This window comes from Lygodium microphyllum, chromosome 30 (genome assembly GCF_053477565.2).
Source record: "Lygodium microphyllum isolate KBCC chromosome 30, Lygodium_microphyllum_v1.1.10, whole genome shotgun sequence".
In the NCBI taxonomy this organism is placed as follows: Eukaryota; Viridiplantae; Streptophyta; class Polypodiopsida; order Schizaeales; family Lygodiaceae; genus Lygodium; species Lygodium microphyllum.
Genome location: NC_141164.1, coordinates 62,438,279 through 62,458,115, shown reverse-complemented (window position 1 = coordinate 62,458,115; position 19,837 = coordinate 62,438,279). Strand labels below are relative to the sequence as shown.

General features: G+C 39.5%; 1 protein-coding gene across 3 annotated transcripts in view; it reads right to left on the bottom strand.

Annotated features, from left to right (window-relative positions):
• Nucleotides 1-3,009: 3,009 nt before the first annotated feature.
• The window catches only part of LOC148009923 (uncharacterized), a 36,432-nt gene continuing 19,604 nt past the window's right edge, over nt 3,010-19,837 (bottom strand). Inside the window, exon 3 of one of the 3 annotated variants that reach the window (XM_087673370.1) lies at nt 3,010-4,611. In XM_087673370.1, coding sequence (XP_087529496.1) covers nt 3,162-4,611 — 1,450 coding nt within the window. In that variant the 3' untranslated portion in view covers nt 3,010-3,161. Of the gene's footprint in view, nt 4,684-19,837 lie in introns of all 3 variants that reach the window. The other 2 variants (XM_087673369.1, XM_087673371.1) reach the window with 2 other exon arrangements.

The following is a 19,837-nucleotide window of genomic DNA, read 5'->3' as shown; positions in this document are numbered from 1 at the left end:
CGAGGGGGAGTGTTGAGATATCGAGCTCCACTCATGATACGCCAGGGTGATCGTTGAGTACTTATGTCATTGACTTGTCAGTTGCAGACGCGGTTGGTACACCGCCGATGAATAATAGCTACATGATAGCTATCCTTATCTACTCTAGTTCGTGGCTCAGTTAGTATGCCACCTTAGTTAGTTGAGTTTGGTTATGAGACCCATATAGGGTTCTTCTATTTCTTTGTAAGGGAGTTCTTTTGGCTTACACAACTAAGAAGAGGAAAACTGTTTTCAGCCTCCACCCTTGTGTGTCTTCCCCCATTGTGCAAGCAAGAAAGCTACAAGTGAGACTCCTTCCTTCTCTCCCACAATCTTGACACTGCATACCTCCCTTTCTGAAATTTAAAGCAAGAGGCAATCCTGTTTCTTGTGCATGGATCTTGCCATCTTTCCAAAAGATGAGCTGTCATGCCAAGGCCTCCTGATAGGCAACACAATCCTTTCTCTCATGCTGCAAACTGTCACACCACATACATCTTTTACCTGGCTTAGTGGCTGTTGCCCGTCCCCTTTCCTCTTGTCCTTTTTCATCCAATTTTGCAACCTTCGATTGAAGATCTTGCATGCATTTGACCAATGCATCTAAGACATCTTCCCTAAACAGAGGGAACAATAGCAGGTACAGCCATAGGGTTAGGCACAGAAGTAGGTAACTTTCTGGATACATCAATTGTCTTGCCCATAATAGTGGGCAAGCTACAGACATGTAATCTTTCTCTTCTTCTATGCTTCTTCACAAGTGCAATAATAGCTTTCTTGACATGTCTCCACTCTGTTTTCAAACCTGTCTCTGTAGTTTGATCCTCCAGCAAATCATCAAGCTTCTCTTGAAGCTCAGGATCAGCTGCCTATAGAAACAATTCAATTTTCTGGCTTGCAAGAGCTTGTTGTTCTACAAGATCCAACTGCTCAAATCGACTTTCAAATTCTCTTAATAATTCTGTAGCCACAAGACCCTTATTGGGTTGTAAAACCCACTCCTGAAAAGTCTTGTGTGTAATCAAACTAGTATCTTCAATGTAAAATTCTTCCTTGAGTGTCTTCTTGAAGGCTACCCAGTCAGCGTCCTACAAGTATAATTCATAATTTGTGCTTTTCCTTCATGAACAATAACACATACAAAATACTAGTTTCATGCAAATCGAGCTACCCCAAAGAATTCCATCTTCTGAGCATAGGTATGTACATATGTAGATACATTCCTGCCATTGAACAACGACTTGCAAAGCATTTATCACAACACTTTCTGTTTGAGTAAAAGCTTGCATCACTTATTGTTGTTGCTGTACCTGCATAAGCATATTCATATTTTGCACCAACTGTTGCAAAACATCACTGGAGATTGTGTTCAAAGGTTCTCCCATCTTATCTTTCCTTCTTCTGATGACCTTTCACGTCGGATTCATCAATGTCGGAGGAATTTTTGTCGAAAGGTTGAATCCACCGAGGATCAGAGATAGAAGGAAGTAGAGATAGGAGATGGAAGAGAAGAAAGAGAATTCACAAGTGGCAAACACGACAAAGACAAAGCACAATCATCTGAATCAATATGTATTGAAAGAACCTGGAATCTTTGCACTACTCAAAAGCAATCTCCAGGCATTAGATCTCCTGGAGCTTCTTTGTAGAACAAAATGTGCATCAAAATTATAGCTCCTTCTCTGCTGCTCGGAACCCAAATCTGATGGCTCCATTGACTCTGAAAGGGAGGTAAAACCTCAGGATACTTGATCACAAATCTCCCAGATCACTCCTTCTTTCAATTCAAAATGCAGTTCTCAGCCTGTTTATAGCAATTGCGACGCGCACGATTTTGTCAATCTGTCCTTCTTATGAAAATCCCATAATTGGCTGAAAAAGTAACTTGCTTTTTGCATGCCATCCTAATCTAGAATATTTTCCTAACTTTTTCAAAATTTTACAATAAATAATATAAAAAATATGCTAAAATTATCCAAAAATCTAGTATTTTTGGATAATCCATACAACTCATACTAGTACTAATGACTCAGATCACATTGACTCTCTTGATTAATAAGAAAGTGGGATGATGATGCATTCCATGCTTTTCCACACTGTATCCACATAGCATCACGACAACGCTAACATTCTCAATAAAATTAACACTAAGAGACTTAATTGCATCATTAAGACTTGTAGAAAAAAGTTAAAGTTAAGCACAACTAAATAGATAGAATAATTATTATAGCAATAAATCTTTGTATTCCCTTAGTCCAAAGTGAATCACACTAAATTACTGATACAAGTCAATCTTGCAAAGTGTAGACTTAAGTGTACGAGTTTTTTCAACTTAACTAGGTCTTCCTTTCCAAAGCATGATATCTCTTAGTACATCACTATTGTCATTCATAATCTATTTGTTGGTATTTGTGGATTGTGCAAATGGTGATGTCTCAAACTTTGAAACTTCCGTTACTTGAATCGTCTATGCTATGAAACCCTCCTTCCAATATGTTGAGGTTTGAAACTCTACACTAACTTGGCTACAAAAATTTTAGAAGACATCCATTAGGTTGACTTGATGACCCTATGCTTGTTAGCTACTAAGCCTTAGTATCATAATGGATACCCTCATTAGGTATCTCTACTTATTTACTCTAACCCAAATTTAGGACATAATTGTTAAAGTATAGCAATCCCACACAACTTTTTAGATGATTTAGTAGGACTACATATTGAAAAGAGGAGGCTAAACATTGAAAAACATCCAAAAATAAATCCATGTCCAAGAGATTATCCACCATTTTCTATTGTAGACAAGACACTATAAATCTTAATGCATTTTCTCGTCATTGGTAGATGCATAATTTATTCCATATTAGTTTGCTAAAACCTTTAAAAGGAATCCCACCAATAACTCCAATTGTGGATGATCCTTCGTTGTTAGAGGAAGATAACAAAAATCGTGGTACCTAATAATAATAATAATATTGCCCATGAAAAGACCACAGCTAGAACCTGAAATTAGTATCGCAGGTAAATATTTAGTGAAAATTTGTACACACAGAGTCTGTCTTGCTTATAATTTGATTTGCGAGATGAAAAACTCGACAGAAATTACAGTCCCCCTTGTTCGTGCAATTCTTGTGCGGCAAAAATTAATAATATACATGCCGCTTGCCCTTGGCGATGGCTCGACTGTCAGTATGGGAGGAGTTGGAAGGCGAGGGAAGCCTGGCGCGGACGTGGACGGCGCGGTGGACCTCCTTCAGCATTTTAAAGCAGCGGCGGGGGTCATGACCGCAGGCGTGCCGTTCGCTGCGGTCGTAGACGACGGCGGGGAGGTTGGTCATGCAGGCGGCAATGATGTCAGCGAGGCGGCGGAGGATGGAGGCGAGAAGGGAGTCGAGGAGGTGGGCAGGGTCGTGGTTCAGTGAACCCCGGATGTCGGAGCAAACGTGGTGGAGGCTGTTGCCGACGAAGCGGTCGGCGGCCTTCTTCTTGCCGAGCTCGCAGAGGAGATCCAGGGTCTCGGCGGCGCGCGCATGGGCCTCCATCGGCAGGGGGGCCGCCTCCTTGTCGAGCTCCCTCAGGAGATACGGGCGGCGGAGCTGGACCCCGAGCCAGCGGCCCGACAGCTTCAGCTCCGCCAGCACATAGAACGCCGCCACGCGTCGCTGTCTGGCGCCTCGGCTCTCCGCATCCTCCACCATCTTCGCCCAGCGGCGCGCTTTGTAGTAGGCCTTGAAGGCCTCCACCGCCTCCTCTCGATGCCCGTCCTTGCCGCACTCCTTCAGGGTGTACTCCAGCGCTTTCAGTATCGTCAGCAGCGACGCCGCCGCCAGGCTCGTCTTCTCCGTCCTCAGCTCCTCCTGCTCACTCGTGTGCAGCAGCCTTTTCAAGCTCTCGCTCGACGTATACTTTGTCAGCAGATTCACCAGCGCCATGTTGCCTTTCTTCCCGCTCTGCCCCTCCTTCACCTCCCGAAACACCATCTCCATCCCATGTACGTTGCTCAGGAATATACCTTTCGGATCCTCGTGCTCCGCCAAGCACACCACCTTGCTCAACACATAATCATCCTTATAACCGGCCAGGCGCAGCTGGTCTTCGGATTTGCCGTTGGCGCACGTCCGGCACTTCTGAGAGAGCGCAGACGCCATCTTGCACATACAGACGGCAGCCCGCTGCAGACATAGCAGAGCCTTCAGGGCCGCAGTGGTGAGGACGTACCATATCCAGCTGAGTCTGATCTGCACGTGGCCGATCTTGTGAGTGGCCACGCGCTTCGTCTGCCGCAGCTCCGACTCCCAGTAAGCTTCCACCTTCCAACAGTCCTCCAGGGCTATGGTTCTCTGCTCTCCATAAATGATAGGGCGCCACCACCTTATCAAACACGCCACCCAGCAAAGCATTATGGTCACGCACTGGATGCCGAACACGAGGCACACAGTCCAGCCATAAGGGGAAGGTAATGCAAACCCAACACCAAGTGTCCGAAACATTGCCTCTACAAGAACCAGCGTGCAGAGGGAGACTAAAACGCCCATCATTGACCTGCAAGAAGAAGTGTGATGCGAATTGATTTGCCCTTTCGGTATGTGGAACCTAGGGTTTCTCCGCATCCACAATACCCAATCCACATTCAAACCACTAGGTTGCGACCCCATACTAGGTAATCTGATGTCAAATTTAGCTTATGAGTATAGCAATGAATTCAAACTAGGGCATTAAGATTATGGACATACATTTCTAAAGTGAAACTAAAGCTCGTGACCAAAAACTTAAATCATAAGGTCTAGGAGCCAAAAGGTTGAGACATCGAGCTTTTCGGTGTGAATCGCACCACACTGGTGCCATTGACACATCATCATTAACGCTAGTCTTGTCTAAAAACCACAAAGACCACATAGGCGGCTAAAACAAGAATCGGCACAATCTTACTAATTTGAGAATAGCTTTCTTATGCATTGTATGAAAGTATGAGGTTGATCAAGTTTATACAAATATCCATCTCAGAAAATTTCAATGATCTGCCTTCATGCATTTTATTGCTTTGAGAAAATGGCATTAAATAGAGCCACAAAAGAGGTAATTTTTTCTCTATATTCCTAACTTCAAGTGCTTCAAAAAGATGAAAGCTTTTCCTCAATATACATAATACCTATATGGATCATGTTTACATACTTACCAAAGCATCTTAAGAATTTCTAGTGTTTAGAGATTCCTTGAGAAAGTTATAAAGGAAATTTTCAAATTACATTACAGCCTTTGCCTAAAACATCCTCAATGATATCCCTCAAAGAATAGAAATTTTGAATTGAAATTTATATTATTTTTTTCTTCCAACTCTTGTCTCATGTTAAGTACAAATTTCTAAAAGGAACTTCATTGGATAATGTATGATTAAACAAAAATTGGACTTCTAACACATTGTACAAATACCCACAATTGTGGTTTTGCTACAAGGATGGTATACTAAAGCAAAAAAGTCATTATTAAGGGTAGTTAACATAGCCATTGATAAGTTACTGCCTTCTTGTGAAGCTTGCATGCAACCTCTCCAAATGAGCAAATGCCATGTAGAAGACACAAGCAAACTCTCTATAAGAAGCAAAGAGGTGAGAGAAGCGAGAAACACATAGATACTAGGTGATCACATTGGGATGGAGATCAATTATGCTACAATTGTTCAAGGTAGCAAAGCATGGTGCAAGGAGTGGATAAGAAAATTGTGAGAACTTGCATCTTCACAATTAGAGAATACAAGAATGAGTTGGGTTGAACTTGAAAGGTGCTAGAAGAGCCTATATGTTTTCTTTGGTGAAACTCAAAAGTAAATATGCTCACTATTTCACTACTAGAGTTCATTTCTACTTTATGGGCAAAATACCTAGAGAATATGAATTTGCAAGGTGGTTCTTTGCTACCTCTCAAATAAGGACGATCTTGCTTTTACACACACATCCATACACACACAAAGAAAAAGGGTCTCTCTTTGTCATTCTAGGAAATGAAGCAAGCTACAAAACGTGATTATGTTCTTGGGAGTGTTATCGGGTTTCATGGTAACTTAATGAACATTGTGCCATGGTCTCTAATTGTGATTCTAATAAGCTTGTTGATATATGAATATTCGATTTAGATTGTGTTTTCTTCTTTGCTTAATTGGTTGGGAGGTGAGGTTGGGTCTCTAATTGAATTGCTAAGAGAGCATTATATATTTTAGAGAGTGTCTTAGAGCAATGCAATGACAAAAACATTCCTAGAACCTCATGGTGAGGTGCAAGGAAATCCTTGAGCTTCTCAATTTATTCAATGGAAGCAATCTAGAGATTGTCACTAAGGTCATGTTTTCATCCTTCCCTAGTGCATTCTATATTGGCAAGTCATCATGCCATTTCTTTCAAGGTGTGTCCATGCAAGGATAAGAATGAAGATGCTGAGGCATAGAAATTGATACATGACTTGATTTCATATCAAGGAAATGAGGCTCTTGATATGTAGAATGCATTGGTTGAAGGATCCTCAATGGTCTGCAAGAGCGGATTCTTAAAGACAAGAAAAATGCTTCTAAAGGAATGCCCAATGTAGATGCATCATCTTCATTTAAGCGAAGTAAGTCATTCAATAGCAATACTAAGAGGACTAGAAGTGGAATGAGAATCAAGGAAAGAGATTTGTAGAAAAACAGAATAACAAACCTAAATAAAAATAAAAGTTTGTAGGAAAAAACATTAGTAATGCCAAGCAATCTCTCAAAAAGATTGTGAACACTATATTAGAGAATTAAAGAATTTTCATATATTTTGGAAATTCCCAATACACTTAATATTTTTCTACATCATCAAATATTATCCCCTCACTTAAAGGTGGAATGTTCCCTAGCTTCTATATTAGCAATTCTCCTAAGTCTCACTTTCAAATGAGCAATTAAGATTCAGCTACATGATTAACTTTTCACTCATCATTTAAAAGTGAAACTTACGAGATTTCAAAATTCTCTACCATAGTGTTTACAAAGAAACCTCTACTAGAGTGTACCATTTTGTCTTGCTTAGAAGGGAAAAGTATGACTTTCTTGATCTTAATGGTGAGTAGGGTGACTACATAAATTAAGATGCTCTCATGGAATGTGAGAGTGAATTATAGTGAGAAGAGGAAAACATTGTTTTGGTGAAAAGATACAAAAATTACCTAGTTTCTTAACAATAGGTGAAGATTAGCAAAGATGCTACTAATAACTAGATATTACCATTTGGTGATGATGCTTTCATAGAAACAAGGTATAGGGGGTATGGAGGCACCATCATTTTTGTTGGGTTAGAGCTTAAGGCATCCTTGGCATGTCATGATGGTCATGGTTTTGCAATTTGAATTAAGGTTAACTTTGATGGACGGGAGATCAAAGTGGTTTCTACCTATACCTCAAACGTGTCTATATCAAAAGGGCAACTTTATGGTCATGGCAAGTGGTCTCCTCTCACATGCTTATTGCATATGTAATCACTCTCATGGCTATGAAATGATCATTAAGGAGGAGAGGAAATCTATGTTGGCTTGTCCTTTACTTCACACAATAAACATTGATGACAAACCTAAAGAGTCACAAGGCTTGATAGAATATATACTGATGATGAAGGATGTGTAAAAATTTACACGGCACGAGGAACAAAATCTGAGAAAGAGATAGAGAGTATGCAATGGATAAGAGGATAATTTAAAAAATTTCTTTAGCTCTAAACAACTAATACAAAGATGGATCTATCCACCCATGCGCTTCCACTGTGAAGCTTAGATAACGATCTAGATAGAAGATAGGTGAAGAGTTTAAGGCTAGCTAGAATAACTCTGACTAGGTGAATGATAGATGATGGATGGCTATGAAGGGGTTTAGTTTTTATAGCCCGCGAAGGCGGTTAGCTGACCGACCCACCATATGAGCCTCCACTAGTCAGCCACCGCCAGGGAATATTCCAAGGAATATTTCCTTTACCGTTGAGCCGAGAGTGTTGCCCCCGAACTCCTGCTAGGGGGGCCGTTGGCCCCTTAAGGACCCCCCAGCTAGGGGCTACAACCTGTACCCCAAAATAGGGGCCATTGATAACTCCCTTACCCGCAACTCGATGCAATGTGCCTCGAGTTGCTACTAGCTTAACTACTCAATCTAACCCAAAGATTAGACCCAGCATGGTCACCTTTTTGCCATCCGATCATATAGACCTCATCTAACATACAATTCGGGACTCAACCAATTTCCGGGCTCACATATGGCTTCTTCTCAGAATGGGGGTCTTACAACTTTGAGCACCATGGATCATTCGTAGCATCTTATGAGGATGGGGCATTGAGCATATCTAACACTCCCCTCAATGTCCACCTGCAGGTGAGCTATCTCCTCGGCCCAATGTTGAGTCTCTAAAGATGAACTTGAAGCAAATCCTTCATAAGTGCTTTGGTGAAGATATCTACTCCATTCTCCTCTGTTGGACAATAGACTAGTTCCACTATCCCATCCTCGATCAAATCATGCACATAGTGATACTGGATCTCTATATGTTTGGTGTGATTATGAAACACTAGATTTTTGGCAATGGAAATGCAACTCTGCTTGTCACATCTAAGCATAGTTGATTCTTCATCCTACACTCCCATATGCCATAAGATCCTTCTCAACCATACTACTTGACGTGTAGCAAAACAAGTTGCTTTGTACTCTACTTCGGTAGAACACAATGCCACTGTTGGCTGCTTCTTACTAATCTAAGAGAAAATTCCTAAACCCAAAGAGAAACAATAACCAGAAACTAACTTCCTAGAATCACTATCTCCTACCCAATCTAAGTCACAATTTTCCACAAGAGAAGTTTTGGAATTATATGTGATACCATAGTCAAGAGTTTCCTTCAAGGATTTGAGCACCCGCATGATGGGCCAGCTTTCCAATGACTCTCATGAGGTTTGTTTGAGAACTTGCATAAAACACCAATAGCAAAACTTATATTTGGTTTGGTATTGCACAAGTAGAGTTTGCCAACCAACCTCTTGTACCTCCCAATGTCTACTAGTGCTAATGTATCCTCAACAGATAACTTTGCATTCACCTCCATAGGTGTAGCTATCTCCTTGCACTCAATCATGCCAAATGCCTTCAAGATCTCCCATGCATACTTCGTTTGAGAGATTAAGATCTGTCCTAGCTCGTGCCAGACGTCAATCCCCAAACAATAGTGCAACAAGCCCAAGTCTGTCATTTCAAACTCAGAACTCAAAGCCTTTCGAGTTTGGTTGATCATATCTTCATAGTCACCTATAATAAGAAGGTCATCCACATATAGACAATCACTACAGACTTTTCACCGTCTGTGTAAACATACAAGTTAACATCTGAGGCACATCTTTTAAAGTTTAAGCTAAAAAATAACTTATCTATCAGACTGTGGTACCATGCTCTAGGGGATTGTTTGAGCCCATACAATGCTTTCTTCATCTTCTTACACACTTTATTCTCAAAATGGGGGGCCTCAAACCCTGGTGGTTGAGCCACATACACCTCCTCCTTAAGGTCACCGTTTAATAATGTTGACTTAACATCCATTTGGTAAACTGCCCACTGCAAGTACTATGCAAATAGTGGTCATTCTGGCAGTTGGGAAAAATGACTCTTGAAAATCAAACCCTTCAACCTATGAAAACCCCTGGGCAACTAGTCTAGCTTTGTACTTTTCTAAGGTACCATTAGCCTTGTACTTTACCTTCCAAATTCACTTGGTGCTAATAACTTTTCGCTTTGCTAGCCAATCCATTAGCTCCCAAGTGTGATTCTTCATTATGTTTTCATACTCGGCTTGCATAGCTGCCTTCCAAGCTGGATCTGCAAGTGCTTCTTCTAAGCCAGTTGGCTCCTTTACTTCTCTCATAATCTCAGCCATCAAGGCTATATTGACTATGTGAGTAGAAGCCCTCCTTTGCTCCTCTATTCTCTAAGACCTCCTTGATCTGTCTGCCTTCTCCTGAACAGATGTAGGCATAGGATTATTTTGGTCATAGAGCTACTTCACCCAACGCGGTAATGGCTTTTCTAGTGGGGTGATGTCAAGTTGGTGAACTTTTTTCTCATCATCTGAAGATGATGCTTCCTCGTCCTTAAGCATAAGGACAGTTGAGACATGTTCATAGTGGACTACTTTACTTGATGATAAAGTGGAAGAACTTGCCTTCTCCTCCTCCACTGTTTGCGGCTGCTCCTTGAACACCACATCACGACTCGCAATGATCTTCTTTACCTCTTGGTCATATAATTTGTATGCCTTCTACTCATCACTATAACCCAAGAAGATACATTTTCTACTTTTTTGTTTTGACTTGCTTCTCTTCTCATCTAGAACATGTCCATAACATTCACATCCAAAAATTCTGAAATGTGAGACATATGGTTTCTTACCAGTGTATGCCTCATAAGGTGTTTTTCCATTGAGAGCCTTTTTGTAGCTCCGATTTAGAATGTAGACTACAGTATTAGCAGCTTCAGCCCAAAAATGGTTAGGCAATCCCCCACCCTTTAGCATGCATCTTGCCATCTCCAAAATGGTGTGATTCTTGCATTCCACAACACCATTCTACTGAGGTGTGTGAGGCATTGTCAATTGATGCTTGATCCTTTGCTCTTACAAAAGTCTTCAAACTCCATTGAGTTGAACTCACCACCACCATATGTTCTAAATTTCTTCACACTTTTTCCTATTTCATTCTCTACAAGTTTTAGCTATTCTTTAAACTTACCAAAAGCTTGAGCCTTATCACGAAGAAAGTACACCCACATCTTCCTACTGTAGTCATCGAGAATCAACATAAAATAAGAAGATCCCCCAAGGCATGTGTAGGCATCTTACTGCACAAGTTAACATGCACAAACTCTAGAGGAGCTTGTGCTTTATTCTTGCTTTCTTGTGGAAATGCCTTTCTCTATTGCTTGCCCATCATACAAGCTTCACATGGTTCCTTTAATGCAATCATTGTAGATATGTGAGAAACCATACCTTGCTTGCGCATCTCCTTCAACACTGCAAATCCAATGTGTCCAAACCTTTCATGCCAAAGCTTACTTGTGCCCACTCCAACGGTGGGTGTAAGAGCACTTAGCTCATACAGGTTGTTCCTTCTTTCTCCTTTGCCAACAACATTGCCAACACTATTGAGAATTTATGCACCTATCTTCTTGAACCTCACTTCATGCCCCTAAGATCAATTATGGCAGCAAAAATTGATAACAAATTTCTCCTAATTTTAGGAACGTACAACACATTTGAAAGTTTTTTACTTCACCATTTGGAGCAACAAAAGAAATAGTACATGTGCCCGCAACAGGGCATTTTGCATCATTTCCGATTGTCACTGTGATGGATTCTTGTAGAGACTACATAGAACTATATAGACATTTCTTGTTGGTCATGTGATGAGAAGCCCCACTATCGAACACCCATGATTCAATGGTAGATTCTTCTTGCGGTGAGGAGTACACTTCCTCAATGGTCGCCATGAATAACTCCAACTTTGTTCAGTCGTATCGGCTATCTCTTTCCCTTTACTTTTAAGGGTACCATTCTTTTCATATGCCTTCTCTTGACACAACAATCTGCGATTGCATGTCCTTTTTTCTTGCAATAGAAGCACTATCCTTGAAACTTCTTCTTACCTCCCTTCTTCTTTTTATCACCATCATTTTTGGTGGAGGAACCACCTTTTCCTTTTGCATTGGCAGAGAACGCAACATCTCCATTGTTGCTTCCATCTCGAGCTTTCAACCTCAACTCCTTCATCAGTAATGCACAAAACTTCTCAAAAGTCAAAGCTTGAGGTCTCACTTGAGTATTAATGGCAGTTACTAGTCCATTGAACTTTTGTGGACAAATCTAAAGACATCTCTGAGCTAGCTCCTCACTAGTCTTTTGTATCCTAGCGCTTGCCATCTGGTCACGCACATTCTTAATCCGAGTGATGAATACTTCAGTCATCTCTCCTTCAACAAATTCTCTGCAACTAGTTAATTCTCCAAGTTTTGAATCCTTGTTTGGTTTTGTGTTTCACAATGACTCCTCAGTACATTCCAAGCCTCTACTACTTTGGTTGTATGTTGAATCAAAGTTAGAACACTATCAGAATAGCTTGTAACTAAGGCACACAATGCATTTCAATTCCTTCATTTCTAAGCTCATAGAAGATCTACATTTGAAAGAATTATCACACTAGAATTTGATGGGTTAGCAAGGTAGGTTGTGGTTCTACATCAGTCCCCAGCAAATTCTCCAAAAGCTCATAAGAATCAAGGATAGTTGTGATTTTGAACTTCCACAAGGTATAGTTTTGTACCATTTAACTTATCTTCATTGAAGGTTGGTGGATGAATCCTTAGTGTTTGAATAGCCGCTATAGCAGTGCCACCTCCTGTACCACTTCCTGATGCACCAAAACTACTTTCAAAAGACAACATCATTCCTCTTTGATGTTGAAGGTTTTGCCTCTTGTGCACTCTTCGATCCCTAGAGCCCCCTAGGCTCTGATAACATGTAAAAAATTAGACAGCATAGCGAATAGAATCTGAGAAGAAGATAGAGAGTGCACAACAGATAAGAGGAGAATTTAAAAGATTCTTAGCTCCAAACAACTAATACAAAGATGGCTCTGTCCACCTATGTGCTTCCATTGTGAAGCTTAGATGCTGATCAAGACAAAAGATAGGTGATCAAGAGCTTAGGGCTAGCTGGAACAACTCTGAATGGGTGAAAGATAGATTATGGATGGTTGTGAAGAGGTTTAGCTGTTATAGCGCGTGAAGGCGTTAGGTCGGCCTGACCAACCTACCATATGAGCATCCACTAGTCAACCAAGGAATATTCCCTTTACCATTGACGGACCATGGGCCCTACTTGTAGACCCCTCTAAGGGGACCCTTGTCCCTTTTGGGAAACCTAGCCAAGGGCCACTTCTATGGCCCCAGACCTCAAAATAGGGGCCCCTGATAACTCCCTTACCTTGCAACTTGATGCAATGTGCCTCGAGTTACTACCAACTCAACTACTCTATCTAACCCAAAGATTAAACCCACAACTGTCAACTTTTTGCCATCCGATCACATAGACATCATCTGACATACAAGCGAAGACTCAACCAATATCTAGGCTCACATGTGGCTTCTTCTCATAATGGGGGTCTTACAACTTTGAGCACCATCGATCATTAGTGGCACCTTATGAGGGTGGGGCATTGAGCATATCTAATAGGATGGTGACTCAAATTTAAGAGTTATAAAACTCACGTATCCTAGTCAAGTTTGATGAATAGCCTATTTTATTTTTCTGCAATATAATTTTACATCCTAAATGGAGAGGGGTTCCCCCTCCTTTCAGTCTTAATGTATCATTTTCATGAGAGTCCTATTACTACGACGTTGTGAAGAGGACTAGGCTAATATTTCCTTGGATTCTGTGAAGAGGACTAGGCTGGCACTTCCTTTTAAACTTAATGTGTCATTATTACAAGAGTCATTGATAATATGTCCTTTCAAATGTAATGTCTCATTTTTATATGATTTCTTTTATTGCAATGTTGTGAGGAGGATTAGGCTAATACTTCCTCTTATATTGCAGACCCAAGCACATATTGGCATAACTAAAATGAAGCAACATAATTTCCTTCTTGAGAGGGTATGGGAGAAATAAATTGACGAGGAAAAGGCCTATTGGTGTATGCCTTTAAGGATTCCAACTAGTCCCATTGTTTCTACTATTGTTATTCATTCTAGCAGTCTATTTTTTCTTTGGTTTTCTCAAAGAATTTAAGAATATAATTGTTGCCAAGCAAAAAATTGAGTTGATGCTGCAAAGGTGAAACTAAAAGCTACGTGGGATGTTGAAAGTGAGGCTCCAAGCCATTTCTACTTCAAAGCTCTTAAAATAAGAAAAATAAAGAAAGTATTCTTTTAATTGAAGATGATGTATGAATCGTGCACAAAGATGATGCAAATATTGCAAGAATATTGGATAAATATGTATCAAGTATAGTGGGTACACTACTAGCTGGGAATGTTTCAATCAAAACAAAAATTGAGGCTTCCATATAATGGTAAACTCTTTTTCTATTAATGCATCCTATGATGTTTCTATTAACAACTCTTTTTTGTAGGGGCCAGCCCAAGCTACCAAGATTAGTGCATTGAGACTACTGCCCTTTGGCACCCCTTTTATTGGTAGTTGTAGTTGAGTCTTTGATGAATGGCATCTATGTTAAGATGAAGTAGAGGGTTATAAGGGACGTATCCCTCTCCCCCATTGAGACTTTGAGAGACTTAAATGAGGAGTTATAGCCCACTGTGGTAAAAGTATCAGGGAAAATCCTTTATTGTTTTAGACCATTCATAGAGGAGAGAAAGTTGGCCAATGTCAAAAGAGAAAGTGGTTTAGCAATCCAAATAGAGAATTTATTCTAAAGATAAAGGAGGGTGGTTAAAATATTTTCCCAATGATTTCTTGAGAGTATAATAGAAACACAACATGAAGGTGTTGGATGCAAGACCAACTCAACATCCTATCATGGAGAGTGTTATTCCCAAAAAAAAAAACAAAGTCCAAAAGAAGATAGGGAGGTTTGGAAGCATTAATTCCCTCTATGTTTTCAACTTTAGGAAAGAAAAAGATTTTTTCACCTATTGTGTAGGTGTTATAAAGCTTTGGAAGAGGTTCGAAAGGGTTATGTATAGTTCAGTGTAAGAAATCCTTGTACTTGGGTGATAAACGTACAATTACCAAAGAAGCTTTGTTTTAATAGGAATTGTTAGATGTGTGACTATAATGAGAGTATGGTTGGTAAGAAACTCTAATAGATCATTGTGGTGTGATTATGAGCATAGAGAGGAGCTATCTTGTTGTAACTTTTTAAGTAATTAGCTACAACTATCTTATAGTAGCTAGTTACAAAGTTGCATGCCTATTAGAGATTTAATACTAACTAGCTAATTGTTACTAAGAAACCTATTCCTAACTAGCTAGCTATTGCTAGCTACTTAGATACCTACGAGTTATTACTAGTTACCCAAATACCTTTAGCTCCTAGTAGCTAACAACATATTTGCAAAGATATCTGGGTAAAAGCATAGTTAGGTGGTACTATTTTTCTACTATTTTAGCAATTTTAATCAAACTACTTTTAGAATATTCTTAGGATAGCGTATGCTCTAAAACGTATGCCTAGAAGTGTCATAACTACTTATATTAATTGATATCATTGAAATTTTACTTATAGTATTGAGTTAACTAGCCTATTTACGAATAAATTTTCTTAGAAAAGTAATGTCAATGACATTACTTTTGGTATCACTTAACCATGATTTTACCCATCTTGTTAAGCTATTTTCCCCGAAATCTCCACCTATAAAAAATCATCTATATAGCGTGTGCTCAAAGGATATTAAGATATACCCTTTCTTAACATGGTATTAAGATCTCTTTTGTAAATATAATCGTATAAATTTTACTAAATATAATATCCTTTTTTTGAACTCACGCGAGATCTTACATGTTTTATAAGGTGGACCCCTTGAGCTACTTTCTTTGTTACCTAGAACTCTATCTCGATACTACTAGTATTAACTACTTCGTACCTCTTTGCATATAAACTATAGTATAAATTTGACTATTAAACATAACTAGCTAGCTAGTTATTTCTAATGTTACTAGTTAGAGACTTACTAGCTTCTACTACTAGTCTTTGACAAGGTAGCTAGGTAGCAATAATTATCTAAAATCTAGCTAGGTATTAGATGTAGTTATTACTAATAGCTACTTTTTATTGGATAGCTACACAAGTTGTAGCTATTACTAGCTATTTAGTTTCTATCTAGTACAATAAAATTAGTTGATAATTAATACTAGTTAGATAGATGCTACTATGTATTTGTGGCATGCCCACTCTAAGACATCCTTAGCGGTACGATTTAGTGGTCCACCATCAATAGGATTTTCTAGGCAATGCCACTCTGTACTCTTTTGAATAACACAAGGTTTACTATCTAAACTCTTTAGAGTCCACTTCACAATGGAAGGTTGTGGCCATTTCCACATGACTCGACTTGAATATCAAGTTCTAAGAAAACTAAGATAACCTATTCAGATTACCTAGCATCGGTCTTTGAGTATCTGCCTATACTAGATTTTTCGATGACCTATATTGCACTTGGTTCAAGGAGACTAAGAACAAGGGGAAGTATAAGTACATTGATCCCTCTACCCATAGAACAAAGTCTCACTTTGTTCCCCTAATCTAATATATATTCAATGTGGTAACTATTTCTATATGGCCAAGTTTCCTATACTATACAAATCCAAAATGTAAAGAAGCTCTCGACTTACAGAGACCATCCTACTTTAGGGAAAATTCATTATAAGGATCCCACCCTCCCACATCCCTCAATTAGATAGTTTTAGTTTTCTACTTACCTAACTTATTTATATTGAAAAATAATATTAGCTTATTTAATTAGTCCTTTTAGTCATAGTTCACCTTTCACCTATACGAAAAAACAACCTAAAGGTCTTTAGTTTACCAAGATTCCTACCCCTAACTAGCATCAAGGCCCTCAAGAAGTCCATTCTGAGTCACATAGGGTTTGGATGGTTCTTAGGAGTCTAAGAGTTTACTATAGCCACAACACCCCTATCACCCTCAACTCCTCCTACTAAAAAATACCCCCTACGGAGCAACTTCTTGCTATTAGGGTCGGTTTGAAATCATCAAGGTGGAAAAACCAATTCTCCTTGGTAAAGAAATCTGCAACTAGCCTTGAGAGGTCTAGCATTTTTTTAAAATCCTATTATAAATTTGGTACATTAAGGTATTATCCAATTTAATCAAACTTCCTAAGTACATTAAGTAAACTTGTATACACTATTTGCAAGCACAAGCATTTCTTTTTCAAGTAGTATTTCTTTAAAAAAATACGGAGGTAATCAAAGAGAGATTTTAACTTAGTAACAATTCTATTACTACAAAGGAATGGGGTGATAATGATGGTGATTTGCAAGACGAATAGCGATGCTAATTGTGGCACCAATCTGAGAAAAAAAAAGGGATGAAAACCCAAGTGTGCCATTTTCCACAAACATTTTTGAGATAGAGCAAGAGAGATCATCGCCTTGAGAGATAGAGAGGTAAAGAGGGAAAGAGAGAGAAGGAGAGCTCCTCACCACTCCTGTCATCGCCGCGGCACCATAGGCGAAGAAGAGGGAGAAGTACATAAGAGAAAAAGAAGGGACGTTGTGAAGAGGAGGCAAAAAAGAATTCATCCTTAAGCCTTTGAGGTAGGTACATTGCCTCTTCTTGCTTTGTTTTTGTATTTTCTTTTTTTCATTTTCTTTTTTTGTAATGAGATGCATTGAAAGAGAGAGAGAAAGAGAGAGAAAAGAAGGAAGGAAGAAGAAAAGAGAATGAGAGAGAGAAAATGAGGAAAGGTAACAAAGAAAGAGAGGAAGAGAGAAACGTGATTATGAAGGAAAGGGGAGAGAAAGAGAGAGAGAAAGGATGGAAGGGTAACAAAGAGAGAGAGTAAGAGAGAAACAAGATATGAAGGGAGGGAGAGAGGAGAATGAGTAAGAGAAACAATGAGGGGGAGAGAAACCATGTCTCAAAAGATTCTAAAAAACTTTTCACTTATACCACATATTCGTCACATGTTTCGCACGTCGAGAATGGCAAGCTTAACTACATGCCATGCGTAAAATAGATCCACCGATAGAGTTCAACAAATATCAATAGACTCATGCACATGGAGCCACATTGACTCCACCTTTCAAGAATTTGCACGAAAGCCACGGAATCTTCGACTCGATCTTGCTAATGGGGTGAATGAATTTGGTCTCCACTCAACTTCTCACAGTGTGTGGCCTATAGTCCTTGTTAACTACAATAATCCGCCATGGCTTTCTATGAAGAAAGAACACCTAATCCGTATCTTGCTCATTCCTAGGCACTACAAAGTCAAGAACATGGATGTCTACCTCCATCCATTAGTTGATGATCTTAAGATTTTATAGGAGGAGGGGTCATTGTGCAAGACATGAGCAAGCACGATGGTCAAGGGTCTGCTAATATACGAGTCATTCCCATGTGAACCATGCATGGTTTTTTTGATATTCAAGGAGTACTCAAATAAGTGGGTTTTCGTTCTCATTGGTGATATCTAATATAGCTCATTCAAGTTTGTGTTGAGACTAGATGGGGCTATTGTGAGAAGTCTGGTTACCTCATGTTATCATGCATATCCATTGTGTGGGCCATAATTAAACTTCCAAAAGTCATAGACCATGAAGAAGATGGTATATCAAGGACATGTCACTTTCTTATTGGAGGCTCATGAACTGAGGGAAGGTTTTCTTGGACGACCTTCAGCAGAATGAATACCTAGTATTAGTTAAAAATGGTCCACAAGGAGTGATATCCAAGAGGAATGAAACAATTCTCAATTTTCTACAAGTTGCCATATTGGATCCACTTATAGACCAACCATTTTTTTAGATCCCATGCATATTTTCAAGAATGTGGGCAGCTTATTATGGAACCACATCATAGGAAAGAGACACACTGCAAGGACATGAATGGATTTGAAGGAGGTAGGCAAGATGGAGGCGCTTTGGTCATAGTCGATTGAGCATTGATGGTCACTTGCAACTATCTCACAGTGATTGGGTCCTATCCACTAAAGAAGAGTGCATTGTGAAGCAAATTACCATGTCTATTCACACCCCAACAAGTATGATGCATTCCCTTAGGTTTGCTCTTTCTAAAGACGACCAACAATCAGGGCTAAAATCCATGATTGGCATAAGATATGTCAGGTTTTTTATTGACCTTAATTACAACCTCAATATTTTGCTATTTAGTGTCTACTCGATGTTTATAATGCTTCTCCATTTCTGACAATTTGTACTACCAATTGCAATCGTGGGGTGCCTCACTCCAGAAATATGCGAGGTGATTTATAGGTTGTCAAATTTAATGCAATGGATCTCATAGAAGGAGATCAAGATATTCTCTATTGAATCCACATGGTGAGGAATTGTGGAAATGGTGTGTCTCTTTGAGAAGTACTTGCCCATGAGTATACTTGTGATACAAACTCACCTCCTTGTACATCTCGTAGATGAAGTGGAGATTATGAGACCCATCCATACGTTATGGATAATATTCTTGGAGCACTTTATGAAACCCTAAAGGGATCTGTGTGACAACAAGCTTGGCCTAAAGGTAGCATGGCTAATGGTTGGCTAATGTCAAAGGCATTAGTGCATATTTTAGAGTGGCTACCCACAATGGATTCAGACAACAATATGCTATGGTCATTAAAGGACAATTATAGACTAATCGAAGATGTGTTGGTTGGAAATGGAGTAGAAAAGAATAAATGTTACCATGGAGAAGAAAGTTAATCTTTTTTGTATATTGCATCATACATCCATGGAAAAGTGGCTCGCTAAAGGTATGAGTAGGCCAAAAAAGGCCAAGAAGAAGAGTGATCAAAATTTCAACGTAGTACATGTCATTGAGATTGATTTGATATCCTAATAGCATGGAGGAGATGACGGGGTTTATGTCTATGTGGTGGTTATATTGAGCTTTGATGGTAGCTTTCCACGAATGGATAGAGGTCTCTACCGAGGAGTTGAAATTCTCGAAGGGATGTATTTCAAAGGTGACTGCATGCTTTATTTGTTGTCATATCTAGATTTTTTGTGCAACAACTAATCTAACCGTTCTAGTGAACAGTACAAAATCTACAATGTGGTGT